Source organism: Pteropus medius, unplaced genomic scaffold (genome assembly GCF_902729225.1).
Source record: "Pteropus medius unplaced genomic scaffold, Ma_sr-lr_union100, whole genome shotgun sequence".
NCBI classification, from domain to species: domain Eukaryota; kingdom Metazoa; phylum Chordata; class Mammalia; order Chiroptera; family Pteropodidae; genus Pteropus; species Pteropus medius.
Window position 1 is genome coordinate 5530730 of NW_024351543.1, and position 14874 is coordinate 5545603.

The following is a 14874-nucleotide window of genomic DNA, read 5'->3' on the forward strand; positions in this document are numbered from 1 at the left end:
CCTGCATCAAAAGGAGCAAAATAAACCCATAGCAAGCTGCAAGAAAGAAATAAAGACTGGAACAGAAGTAAATGAATTAAAGAATAGAAAAGCAACTAGGGAAAAAAAGTCAATAAAGCCAAAAGTTGGTTCACTGAAAAAAAAAAATCAACAAAATTGACAAACCTTTAGCTAGACTGACCAAGGGGAAAAAAAACTCAAATTATCAAAACCAGGAATGAAAGAAAGAACATCACAACTGACCTTAAAAAAATAAAAAAGAATTTAAAGGAACAAAGTATGAATAACTTAATGCTAATATATAACTCAGATGAAATGAACAAATTACCAAAATGGACAAAAGAAGAAATAGAACATCTAAATACACCTTTTACAAACAAAGAAATTGAATTAGTAATTTAAAATCCTCCTAAAAAGAGTGCCCAGGTGTAGATGGCTTCATTGGAGAAATCTACCAAACTTTCAAAGAAGTATTAATACCAATTCTTCACAAAATCTTCAAAAGCAAAGAAGAGGGAAAACACTTCCCAGCTCATTCATTCTATAAGGCCAATAAAATCCTGATACCAAAACCAGACAAAGTAGGGGCGGGGCGGGGGAAGATACTACTAATCAATATCCCTTATGAATATAGAAGCAAAAACCTCTAAAAAAAATACAATCCAGCAACATATAAAAATACACGCCATGATCAAAAGAGATTAATTCCCAAAATACGAGGTAGGTTTAGCATTCCAAAAGCTAATGTAAAACACTTTATTAATAAAATAAAAGACAAAAACCACATGAAGATTTCAACAGGAGAAAAAAACATTTGACAAAAATCCAACAAGCTTTCATGATAAAAATGCTCAACAAACTAGAAATAGAAGGGAACTTCCCTACCATTGAAAGATGATATTCACAGCTAACACCATACTTAAAAATGAAAGACTAAATACTTTTTCCCCTAAAATCAGGAACAGGACAAAGATATCTGCTTTCATCTCTTCTTGGCATTGTACTGAATGTTCTAGTCAGGGCAGTGGCAAGAAAAAAAATAAAAGGCATCCAAGACATTGTATCTTGATAAAAGGGTCAATTCATCAAGATAGATATAACTATTATATACATACATGCACCAAACAAGAGTCCCATATATATAGAAAGCAAATATTGATAGAATTGAAGGAAGAAATAAACAATTCTACAATAGAGACTTTAACACACCACTTTCAACAATGGACAGAACACCTAGCTAGAAGAGCAATAAAGAAATAGGGACCTGAACAACATTATAAACCAGTTAGACCTAACAGATATATATATAGAACACTCTACCCCCAAATAGAAGACTATACATTCTTTTCGAGAGCAAATGGGATATTATCCATGATAGGCTGTAAATCTCAATAAATTTAAAAAGACTGAAATTTTATGAACTATTTCAACCACAACAGAATGGAATTTGAAATCAATAACAAAAGGAAAACAAAACAAATCACAATGTGTGAGGATTAAACAACAGTCTAAACAACCAACAGGTCAAAGAGGAAATTAAACACACTCTTGAACAAAAGAAGTTAGAAAATACTTAAGAGGTCAATGAAAACAAAAATACAACATACCAAAACTATGAGAGCAATGGAGGCAGCACTCAAAGGGAAATCTACTGCTGTAAATGCCTACATTAAGAAAGATCTCAAATCAATATCCTAACTTACACACCGAAGAACTAGAAAAAGAGGAAACTAAACCTAAAGCTAGCAGAGGAAGGAAATAATAAAGAGTAGACCAGAGATAAATAAAATAGAGAACAGGGAGAAAAAGAAAAAAAGAAAAAAAAACAATGGATTTAAGAAAACCAAAAGCTGATTCTTTGAAAAGATCAATAAAATTGAAAAATCTTTTGCTAGACTGGCAAAGAAAAAAGAGAAAACAGAAATAACCAAAGCAGAAATGACACTGAGGACATTACTATCGACCTTATAGAAATAAAAAAAAGGATGATAAAAGAATACTATAAACAACTACATGCCAACAAATTAGATAAGCGAGAACAAATCCTAGAAACACACCAAGTACTCTACAACTTAAGATGCAATACAAAATCTCAATAAATCTATGTAACAAGTAAAACTGAATCGGTAATCAAAAACTTCCTCAAAAATTCAGGACCAGATGGTTTCAATGGTAAGTTCTAACATTTAAAGAATTAACAACAATCCTCTTCACACTCCCCAAAAAAGAATAAAAGTATTTAAATTAGTGCTTGCCATATAGTAAGCACTATATGAGTTTTGGCTACTATTATAACTGCTACTAATATTATTATCAGACAGCAAAATATTTATTCTCTCCTCTTAAAGTTCTCCAAAGAACTGTACAAATCTCTCCTTGTTCAATAGTCATTATTACTAAGATATTTTAAAATATTACATGTCTAATATGCTGCTTCTAGAGAAATTTATATTCTATGCTAAATAGCAGAGCAAACTATACACGCTCTGGAGACGGACTGCCTAGACTTGACTCCTAACTTTGCTACTTAGTAGCTGTAGATAATTTATTTAACTGTGATTACCTCGACTTTCTTTTATAAACGGAGATAATAATGATACCCATTCTTCACTGGTTTGCTGTGAGGTGTGAGTTAGTTATAAGGTACATGTAAAGGGCTTAGAGTAATGTCTGACACATAGCAAGTGCAATATATATCTGCTATTATTAAACAATAATTTATAAAAATATGTAGTAAGTTAATGTTTATTAAGTGTTAATTATATGCCAGGCGCTACAGTAAGAACTTAATAAGCATTAATACACTTTTTTCCTTATAAAATCCTTATTGTACAGATGAGAAGGGGAAAAAGGAGCACAAAAGTAAAAATCTTGCAGTCAAACTGCTATCAAATGCAGAACTGGGATGCAAACCCAAATATTTCTAGCTACAATGCCAGTGCTCTTTACTTTTCAGAATAGATTCACCCCTACCCTTTCTTCCCCAGAACTAGTGGCTCACAGGCATAATCAATCACTGCACTCTCCTTGATTTCAGAAGCAGTGGTATAATCATCTCCTTCTGCTCACAGCCCTCTACACAGTTACTATCAAAAGAACAAAGTTGGTATGAAGAATAAAATCAATTTGCCATTCTTGCTTTATATACTGTCTCACATACAAATAGAGGGAGAGTTTTATTTAAGGAAGGCTTTCACTTTATTAAAGTAATCGATCTATGATGAACCATAGGTAAATTATTATTACTAGTAAGGTTACTTATAGAAATTTTTCTTAAAACTATTAATTGATTTAAATAAAAGTTAAGGCACCTGTAAAGGCACAATGTGGTTTACACACTACATCTTTCAGAGGCCTATGGTTCTACAGAGGTAAGCAACTCAGGGAAGGCAGTGTCAGCTGGCCCCATACCCCAGTTTCAACTGGAACAATTTTGCTTTTTATCTGTTCTATCTTTAGAACAATGGTTCTTCATAAAATTTCATTTAGGGGTAAAGGAGTTTCTACTGCCAAATATTGATAGTGAAATGAATAACTATTCATTTTGATACTTGGAATTCATGAAAGTATTATAGGCCCAGTCTTTCAAAACATTCAAAAATCCCATTTTTCTCTAATCAAGGAGAAAAAGTGCTACTACTCTGTACTAAATCAGTTACTAAAAGCTACTGGGTAACCTAGAGTATACTAATTGACTACATGACGCTCCAGTTACTATAGCAAACATTAATAATTCCAACTAGAAGACTATGACTAAGATTAATTAGGTCGCAACTTTAGTGTCTGTCCTGATTAATTCCTCCTCCTTCTAGTTACACTGGCTACTCCTTCCTCCAAGTATAGGCTAAAAGCTGATTATTTATAATCCCTAAAGAAAAGTCTTTAAAATGGCAGGGTAGAGCACAATAAATGGAAAGTCATCAAAACAGACTATCAGTCAACCCATGGTCCGTGGAAATATCTACCAAATATTATAGCAATCCTACTTTAACATCACCCAGAGCTAAAAAGCACTAATGGACAAAAATTATGATGAGGCCCTGGGGCAGTTTAGCTATAATTCTAAAATTAAAAATAACAATGGGAGAATAGTTAAGAGCATTATGTAGTACAACTCAATGGAATAGTATATAACCAATAACTACAAATATTATGAGGCAACAAGGGAAAGATTTTATGAAATCTTAAATATTTAGTAAGGTTACAAATAATTATTCCTACGACTATATAAAACATGTATATATGTAATAAGATATGTAGGACTGAAGTTAAAAGTCAGCATCGTGACTGAAATTTTTTCTTCTTTAAAATTTTCGAAGAAGGGAGTAGTAGAAGCTCAAGAGAGAAGAGATACCAAGAAACAGAATGAGAAAAGCTCAGGACAGGTGAGAATCCATACAAAGATTTAGAAAGGATCAGATATTCAAAGAAAGAGAGTAAGATGGGTAGAAACTCAATGAAAGAGGGGTATATAAACCCAGAGAAAGAGGTTGAGAGATCCATACAGGAAACAGCCAACTGGGGGGCGGGGGGGAGGTCCAGCAAGACACAGCCAGCCAGCCAGCTAGCCATACACCAGTTAACAAGAGAAAGTAAATCTGAGGGGTGACATAGACCAAAGGAGACGGAGTGAAGCCCAGAGACAGGAAGATAGAGACCCAGAGCCCAGAGTGAAAGGGTCAGGAACCCAGACAGTAGAGAGAGACTGAAGAGAAAGGGGAGAAAAGACTTGGAAGAATAAAAATGATAGAGAGAGAGATGATGATGATGAAAGGATTACAAAATGTTCCCATATACACTTGAATTCATCCATGGAACCTAACCAAGTCTTTCATCCCTATAATCCTGAAACTCTGAATCCTTCTCTTTCTTATCCTTACAATGTCCCTAGCTTGATCCCCTAATTCCCTCCTCAAGCCACCTTTAGGCTCGTGTTCTTAAAATTGATCTGCTGGAGCTTCCCTTGAGCTCTCTGAAACTCCAAAAAGAAACTCCTCATGGAGTTACAAGCCCCGGTGTCTTCATAGAGGGTTTTACTTTCCTGCCCTAGACAAAACCTGGATCCTACCCAAAGGTACTGGTTTCCTTACAGCTCTCTCAAACAAAGACTGCTCTCATCCTTCAACATATTCTAAGACCAGATGGCAATACTGGCAAACCGCTGGCTCTTTGCTGTCCTGACCTCAAACAACATCCCCTCTATCCCTCCTTCCCAAACTCCTGAGAGCTCTACCACATGGCTATACATCCTATCTACCCAACCTTGTCAATGTCATCCCTTCGTTTAGCGTGCAGCCCCCAACTATGAAGTCATACTATACCTGTCCACTGGGCATCTCTATTTGCATGTCTCAGAGGCATCTCAAACTATTAACTTATTATTTCCTCCCCCAAAACTCTTCTAATATATGCACACAGGCATTACATATGTTTGTTAGTAAAATACCTATCTAATATAAGACTGTCACAATTAAAAGAAATTGTCTTTAAGGATTTGTAAGATTTCATAAGACATTTAGATCTCTTTCTAAACAGCAGTTCTGAGTTTATACGCTGTAACTTACTCTTGGAGAGTCATAACTGATAATAACAAACCTCAGCTCTGAACCCTAGAGCAGAACCCGTCCCATATGGGACGTATTAGTTTATTACCTGGTCTCATGGTGATAGGTTGGTCCTGCCAGAACAATTTTGAAAAAAGGAAGTGGAGATCATGAATAGGCCAAAAAGAAATTGTCTTTTTGGCAGCTGGAATATTATGGTTTCCTGAGCCTGTGTATTTCTGCTATCTTCAGAAAACCTTCCTTTTCTTGGATAAGGAAGGATCATTATTTTCGGCAATACATCATAACTTTTCTTTGTTTTTTGTTTTTTTGTTTTTTTGTTTTTAATGGAGCTATCCAAAATTAAAAGGTGTATTTTTTTCACTTAGTAAAATTTACAATCCTCAAGAGAAAGTTCTGAGATAATTAATATATTAAAAAGTATATCCCTTTTTTATAATAGACAAAGGTTCACTGTCCTGGTTAATCTCCCTTTAGTACTTCTCAATTGCTCTTTATCTGTAAGACTGTTTAAGATAAATAAGTAGTACTGAACAGCAGCAGGGAGGAAAATCATCCTCTGGGATTTACTGATAACAGTCAGTTCACTGTCACTCCAAAGGCAGGTTTAAGTGAGGAGGGTAGACTGTGATGCAGGTTTCCACAAAGCAAAACTAGACATGTAAGCCTTTAGGTGCTGCCACAAATAGAGCCTTACATTCAAAAGGTTTGATATTTTCCCCTTTCTGCCTTTTATCTTCATAAGAGTTAAATAAGGTGATACTTGTAAAGCACTAAAACAGTACCTGGCATACAGGGAAAACAATATAAATTAAGTAGTTAAGAGAAAAATGTTTAGGGCTTTGTAAGGAGACTTTTACAAATGAATCTGAATGCGATCCAGTGATTCATGGAACAAATAATTCTGACCTTTACTTTCCTCCCTAGGGTATTATAATGTCTAGTATCTAATAACAAAAAGTCATGAGGATGCAAAATTCCATTATAAGAATGCTGTGAACATAACAGATGCTCCATAATTTTATTTGAGAAAGGACAGGAAAAAGTAAAGATATGCCAAAACAGATAAGATTAAAGATATAACAGGCAATTTACTAGGTTAAAAAGAAAACCTAGCATGAACCAACTAATTGGCTTTAGAAACAAAAGAGCTCAAACACTTATGAGGGTTTAAAGTCCCTAATACAAGCAACATGTAAACTTAAGAAGGAATGGAGGCACCTGAAAAACAAATGTCACTAAAGGGCCAATGTAGTTGTCAAAACATTACCTATGACACACTGAACACACCACACACACACACACACACACACACACACACACACAATTATATCTGTAGGTATGTATATCACAATCCTGACTTAATATTTAGGTACCTTCCCATATAACAGGCTCTGTCATGAAAAAAAAATTTCTAAGGAAATAATCTAAATAAAATTTAATGAAAAATAATTAAACACTGGTACACTGAAAAATAGTATGTGAAGGAAAAAGAACACTGGGCTAGAAATCAAGAGACGTTATGGATTTAAGGACTTATGATAGTATGTACATGATATCCGAGGTCTGAAATATCAAATTAACTTATTCGAAGTCATATTTATTTAGCCAAAAAGATTAAGTGGTTTGTTACTGACCCTGCCCCCCGACCTCAAACCAATAAGGGAAAAATTTAAAGAAAAGATTGGATGCTGGAAGAAGGGACAATGAACAGACAGAAAGAAAAGACCACGGTAAAACAGAAGAAACTGATTTTCTATGCTTCCAAGTCCAGCGAGCACAGTAACATTAATTCTTACATCTTCTGAAGATAAAGACTGATGGGGAAGGGAAAGGGGGGGATTCACAGCATCAAGTCTTCTTTAATTATCCTTTGCTTTCACAGACTTAAATGATATCATAAATAGTGATCCCTTTTAACAAGTTCTGAAATACTCTACATTCTCTAACTTTTCCCTAGCTAAGGATAAGTTAAACTTTCCTCCAATGTTTAAGTCTTTTTCTGGTCCTACCGAAGTCCTCCTACTTCCCTTTCCCCTTCGATACGTCAACTTAACAAAACATCATCATTTTCCTCCCTCCAATAAACAAGTGAACTAACTAACACGGTGCTCCAGAAGCACATAAGGAAAGTTTAATATATAGATTTAAAAAAAAGAACTGACAGATTTAAAAAAAGAAAAGAAGAAAATGATTAAAAATTCATTCCCTTTATCATTTCATTAACATTTTCCTGATATAACTAATGATAATCAATGAGCTCAGAATCACTAGGGCCTGTGAAATTCTCTTCCATTCAATTAGCAAAACTGATTCACTTGGGGGAGGAAGGAATATTTCTATTAGAATAAGAAGTCTATAACAATATTCAGTATATGCTTTCTGCATGACTTACCTTCTCACCACTTGAGTAGAAGAAATAACGCAATCGGACTATGTTACAGTGATCTAGCTTTCTCATGATTTGGAGCTCTCGGTTCTGAAAAGGAAACACAAAAATATTTTTTAAGGATAACTGCTACTCATCATATTGACTAATGCTTCTAAAATAACATAAAACACTACAAACAGCCAACTATAGATATGTTACTAAAAAGTATGGTCAACAGACCAGTGCTGACCTGTAAACTATTCATTACTAGTCCATGAACTATTTACTACTGCTCTGCAAATAAAATTGAAAATAAGTTTTTAGAATTTTTTATAGCAACTTGACAGAACAATTTTACATCAATAAATCTTATAATAATAAAAGGCGGGGCCTATCCTTTGTATTTCTTAAAATTTCACTTTTTTAGTAGTTCATTTGTATTGTTATTTTATAAAAATATCAGTCCTTGATGAATTGGAAAATTTTAAAAATGGTACTTTACCACAAACAGTTTGAGAAGCACTGGTCTATAAGAGATATCTAAAATGAACTATTAGTACTATAATTTTTACAACTGTAATAAAAATCAAACTTTTCACCAAACAAATAAATTTGGGTGCTAAGAAAACTCTTACAAGCCCTATTGTGTTCTAAGATACAGTGAAAAATCCGAGCATTCACCCCATTAGAAGGGCTCGGTTGCTAAGTTTTAGAGAGTTAAAACATGATATACTAGAAACTTTATAGTCTGATAAATTTATAGACCACACAAATAATTTCCCCCTTGGGGAGTTTCAAAGTTATGTATATTCTTCATGAAAAGAAAAAATTAAATAATATAATAACCTCCTAACACTGTAAATTTTGCAGTAACACATTTAAAAAGTATATATTAACAAAGAAGATAAATTCCATCAATACACCTGGGTTATCAGAAATCAGTCAATAAAGGCCAAATTACACAACACAGAGAAAGAACACTAAAATATCAGCTGGTGGGCAGAAAATATAAAATTTCAGTTAAAATAATGATTTAGAAGAGCTACAAAACATATATACTTGGGAATCGGGAAGGTTATGCTGTTAAGGTTAGAGGAAAAAAGGCCAAAAAAAGAAGAGTAGGGGATGCATAGAGGATGATGAATCGAATAAGCAGAACTATAGTAGAGCAGAGTGGGCTCCAGTTCTTAGAAGATGGTACCAGAAATAAGCAAACGTTCCTCTTCTAGAAACTTCCAATACGCTATATGATTTTTCTAACATGTCCTCTCAGGGAAACAGGAAACTCAAGAGGAGTCTCCTTCTGTCCCTTTAAACAGACCATGAAAGCTGGGCTTATATATACAGTGATATTTAAAATTCTTTATAAAATATCAACCATTCATTCTATTAATTGTTATAAAATGTTTATACCTGAAGCAATAAACAAACTTAGTGTAGTATAATTGCTGTAACAAAGATAACTGAAGTCAGACTCTAAGTTTTGACTGTTGTAGAGAAGTACCCAGAAAACTTTAACAATTTCAAAACTGTTTCCATTTCCATTTCAAATTAAAGCTATTTCTGGAAGTATATCTATGGTTTATGAATTCTCATCTAGGTAGCTGGTCTTGAGAGAGAACCGCTAGTAAGCTAAGACTCATTCCTCTGATGATATACAGATACTATGATTGACTGTTTTTTTTAAACATAGTCAACAACTATGTTAAATAAGCTATTTTTCCAGACTCATTAACCAAAGTAACAGAGAACTATTAAATTCCCAGATAATAGAAGTTGTATAAAAAGAATACATAAGTGATGCCAAGTATATAGACCTAAATATTCATCTACCCTTACTCTTCTGTTCATATTATTTTCTTTTAAAAAGGTTTAAGTTTTTTCATTTTAAAATTTCCTAAAAGATTCAAAACATAAACTTTATAGAGCAATATTTATAAGTTATTAAGCAATCCAATATAGACAAAGTTCATGCCTGAGATGTATTTAAATATACAACTATTCCAAGCCTACACATTTTTGCTGAGTCGATCTTTATTAGTTCACTAAGGACTAATACAAAGGAGGTAAAATCTGAACACAAACCTGAATGACACAAATATGAGAACCACATGAAGATATAGGGGAAGAGCACCGGTAGTTATAGGAAACTCTAAATGTAAATGCCCAGGGGTGGGCTTGGCATATTCAAGAGATAGCTCTTAGGATAATGCAGAATGATAAGTGAACAGAGAGAGAGGGAGATAAGTTCAGAGAGGTAGGCAGTGGGTGGGGTATGTCATATAAACTCATTATAAGTTAACTGAATTTCACACCAAATGTAAAGGAAAGCCAATGAGGTTTGACCAGGAAAATGATATAATTTGATTCGCCTTTTTAAAAGATCATTCTAAAACTGACAGAATAAATTTGAAGAAGAGAGTGGATCAGGAGTTCTATTTTCTACCTACTAAGTTTAAAATCCTTATCAGATATCCAATGAAAATACTGAGGCTCAATGTAGAACATGGGGCTAAAAGTATTCATCTGGGGGTCAGCTGCACTTTGGGGATTTAAAGCAAGGGAGTCAATGGTATCTATCACCTAGGTAAGAAGTTTAAATTTAAAAAAAAAAATCATAGGTATAAAAAGGAGTTTACCACACAGAGGAGCTAATAAAGTAAAATGCAAAACATAAGAGACTGTTATTTTAGAGACCAAGTAAAAAAAGAGTTTTCAGAAAAGAGGAGTGACCATTTACATCAAAAGCTGCTGAAAGGTTAATGAAGATGAAAACAGAAAACTGGCATTTGAGTATGGCAAAGACAGGATCCTTCTGACTCTTACAACAGTGATTTCAGTAGAAAAAATATGACAAAAAGCATGACTAGGGTGAATTAAAATGGGGCCGGGAGACAGGGGAAAGGACTATGAAGTTAGAAAGTTCAAAAAGAGGCGAGATTTCCAGCTACAGTGGAATGAAGAGATTGACAAATTCGCTCTCCCGAAACATCAATAAAAAGGACTACATTGTAGAAAACAACCATTTCAGGATTGACTCTGGGTAGACATAACTGTTGGACTTAGCAGACAAGAATAAAAAGCAGCTATTAGGTACAAAGAATGTAAAAACAGTAAAAATTCTAGAAGAAAACAGAGAGAGTAAGCTTCTTGATAATGGTCTTGGCAATGATTTTTTAGATTTGACACTAAAAGCAAAGGTGTTAAAAGCAAAAATAAAGTGGGAGTCCATCAAACTAAAAAGGTTGTGCACAGCAAAGAAGACCATCAACAAAATGAAAAGGCAATCTTATTGAATGGGAGAATATATTTGCAAATCATGTCTGATAAGGGGTTAAGATGCAAAATACACATATAATTCATATAACTCAATAGCCAAAAAAAAAAAAAGTCTATAGCCATGCTACCCTGAACAAGCTCGATCCCGTCTGATGTCGGAAGCTAAGCAGGGTCGGGCCTGGTTAGTAGTTGGATGGGAGATCACCTAGGAAGACCAAGTGCTGTAGGCGTAAAAAATAAAAAAATAAGGGATTGTAAGATGACAAGGTCCTTGCAATCTATGAGGTCAACTAAGGGTTGCCTTGCCTAAAAAGTAAAAAAATAAAAAAGCCCACAAAGAGGCCAATTAAAAAAACAGGCAAAAGACCCAAATAGAACACATATGAATAGCCAACAGGTACAGGAAAAAATGCTCAACATCCTACTCCTCAAAGAGCTGCAAATCAAGACAATGAGACAGCATGTCACATCTATTAGAATGACTACTGTCAAAAAGACAAGAGATAATGTGTTGGTGAGGATGTGGAGAGAAGAAAACCCTTATGTACTGTTAGTGGGAATGTAAATTGTTGCTGCTATTATGGAAAACAGTACAGAGGTTCCTCAAAGTATTAAAAAGAGAACTACCATCTGATCTAGCAATGACACTTCTAGGTATATATCCAAAGGAAATGAAATCGCTGTCTTGAAGAGCTACTCCCATGTTCACTGCAGCATTATTCAGAATAGCCAAGACATGGAAACAACTTGTCTATCAACAAATGAATGGATAAAGAAAATATGGGGTATGTATGTATACAGTCACATGTCACTTGACAGGAATACATTCTGAGAAATGCATCGTTAGGTGATTTTGTCATTGTGCAAACATCAGAGTATACTTACACAAACATAGATGGTAGCCTATGGCTGTAATTTTGTGGACTATACTTTTATATAACTGGCAGTATACTGTTTGTTTACACCAGTATCACCACAAACACTCAAATATTGCATTGTGCCATGACATCACTAGAAAACTTTGAGCTCCATTATAATTTTATGAGACCATTGTCATACATGCAGTCCCTCATTGACTAAAATGTAATTTGAGGCACATGACTGTGTGTGTGTGTGTGTGTGTGAATATTATTCGACCATGAGAAATAGGACATCCTGCTATTTGCAATAACATGGGAAGAACTTGAAGGCATTATGCTAAGTGAAATAAGAAAAACAGAAAGACAAGTACTGTATGATATCGTTTCTCTGAGGAATCTAAAAAAGCTGAATTCATACAAACAAACTAAAAGGGGTGGTTACCAAGGGTCGGGGATGGGGAAAGGGGAGATGTTAGTCAAAGAGTACAAAATTCTAGTTATAACAACGAATAAGTTCTGGGGATCTTATGTACAGTATGGTGACTACATATATGGTGACTATAGTTCATAATATTGTATTGTACATTTGTAAGTTGCTAAGTGAGTAGGTCTTAAATGTTCTCATCACAAAAAAGAAATGGTAATTACAAGATGTGACATGTTAGCTAATGCTATAGTGATAATCATTTTTGCAACATGTAAGTGCATCAAATCAACATGTTGTATACTTTAAACTTACATAATGTTACATGTCAACTGTATCACAGTAAAGCTGGGAAAAAATTTAATACAGAATTATATAAATAATTATGTTCAAAGAATTAAAGGAAATCCTAATTTTTAAAATTAAAGAAAAATACGATGACAATTACATAACAAATAGATCATTTCAATTAAGAAATACTAACTTTTAAAACTTGGAAATACTAGAGTTGAAAAGTATAATAAAAGAAGTGAAAGAGCCAATATGACCTCAAAATAAGATTTGAAATGGCATTTAAAAAAAAAACCTGTCAACTTGAAAATAGATAAATACAAATTATCTAATTGAAAGAACAAAGAGAAAATAAAGGCTGCAGAAAAATAAACAGGGTCTCAGAGACCTGCTGTAGGATAACATCACACCTATCAACATATATATAAAGGCAGTACCAACAAAGAGGAAAAGAAAAAAGAAAAGGTATTTGAATAATCGCTGAAAACTTCTCAAATCTAATGAAAAACACTAGTCTACTGAACTATAAAGCTTAATGACCCTCAAAAAGGATACACACACAGAGATTCACATTTAGGCACACCACTTTTGAACTGAAGCCACAAAGAAAAAATTCATGAAAGCAATAACGGAAAAATGATTCAGCATATACACGGGGAAAACAATACAATTAACAGCTGACTAATTACCAGACTAATGGAGAACAAAGGCAATTAAAAAAAATATTAAAAATGCTGAATAAAAAAAATTGTCAACCAAGAATGCTATATACAGAAACATATTTCTTCAAATGTGAAAGAAAACATGAAGACATTTCCAGATTAAAAAAAAAAAAGAATATTCTCTAGTAGAAGGCCTGTCTTTACGAAATACTCAAGTAAGCTAAAAGGAAATGACACCAGGAGGTAATTCAAATCCATGAGAAGTGAGAGCTCCACAAATGGTAAATATTAATGGGAAAATATAAAAGACTGCATATATTTTTCGTTTCTTCATTTCATCAAAGACATAAATTGTATAAAGCAATTATGATAATAGTATGTTATTAGGTTTATAACATAAACAGATATAATACACATGACAATAACAGCAAGAAGGAAGAAGGAGAAAATGAAGCTATCTTGGAGAAAAGGTGCTATATTTTACTGGAATTAAGTTTATATAACCAGAAGCAGACTATGATAAAATGAAATGCATACTGTAATTCCTAAGGCAGCCACTAAGAAAATAATTATTTTAATGTTAAAAATCGACACTAGACCTAAAATGGTACATTAAAAAAGATTTGTTCAACACAAGACAAAGCGATAAATGAGAACAGAGGAACAAAAACATGAGAGAGAGAAACAGAACAACATGGAACAGGTAATTCCAACCATATCAAAACTACACCAAACGTGATTAACTAAGCATACAATCTAAGGCAGAGATTGTCAGGCTGGATAAGAAAGCAAGCTCCAACTATATTCTCTGAATAGCAGACACACTTTAGATTCAAAGACACAAATAGCTTGAAAGAAAAAGGATGGGAAAAGATATACATGCATATGGAAATCAAAAGAGATCTGGAGTAGCAATGTTATTAGCTGACAAAGTAAATTTTAAGTGAGAGATAGAAATATCCCCATTTCCTACCCGATAAAGTTGAAATGCTTCATAATCTAGTCCTTCCGTATTAACTTAATCTTATCTTCCACTCATGACCTATGTGATCATAACTATATCCCACGTCTCACTCTTTCTGTATATATTATTTCATTCCCAATTCTAAGCCACTGATCACACTTAACATCACTGGAATGTCTCAACTCTCCCTCCTACCTACAGACATTCTATCCATCCTTTAAGTTCCTATTTAACTTGCACCTCTTTCACAAGACCGTCCTTAGCTGCTCCAACTCACACTAATCTTTTCTAATCTCTATATTTCTATAGCACCTACAAACATTTTGTAATTTATTACATACTTTCTTGGTTTTATTTTTACAACCAGAGTTTGATGGTGCTATATATAATAGAACACTTTTCAAAAAGCAGCTTATAGAAATCAGGTATTATATTATAGTCATTGTAGAAACACACACA

At 33.8% G+C, this 14874-nt stretch overlaps 1 protein-coding gene and 1 pseudogene across 4 annotated transcripts in view; one reads left to right on the plus strand and one right to left on the minus strand.

The window, feature by feature from the left end:
- The window catches only part of GSK3B (glycogen synthase kinase 3 beta), a 178144-nt gene that overhangs the window by 86694 nt on the left and 76576 nt on the right, over positions 1-14874 (minus strand). For all 4 annotated transcript variants that reach the window (XM_039843116.1, XM_039843115.1, XM_039843114.1 and 1 more), the window contains one exon: positions 7960-8043. In XM_039843116.1, coding sequence (XP_039699050.1) covers positions 7960-8043 — 84 coding nt within the window. The remainder of the gene's footprint in view (positions 1-7959; positions 8044-14874) is intronic.
- Positions 11326-11444, plus strand: LOC120586834 (uncharacterized; annotated as a pseudogene).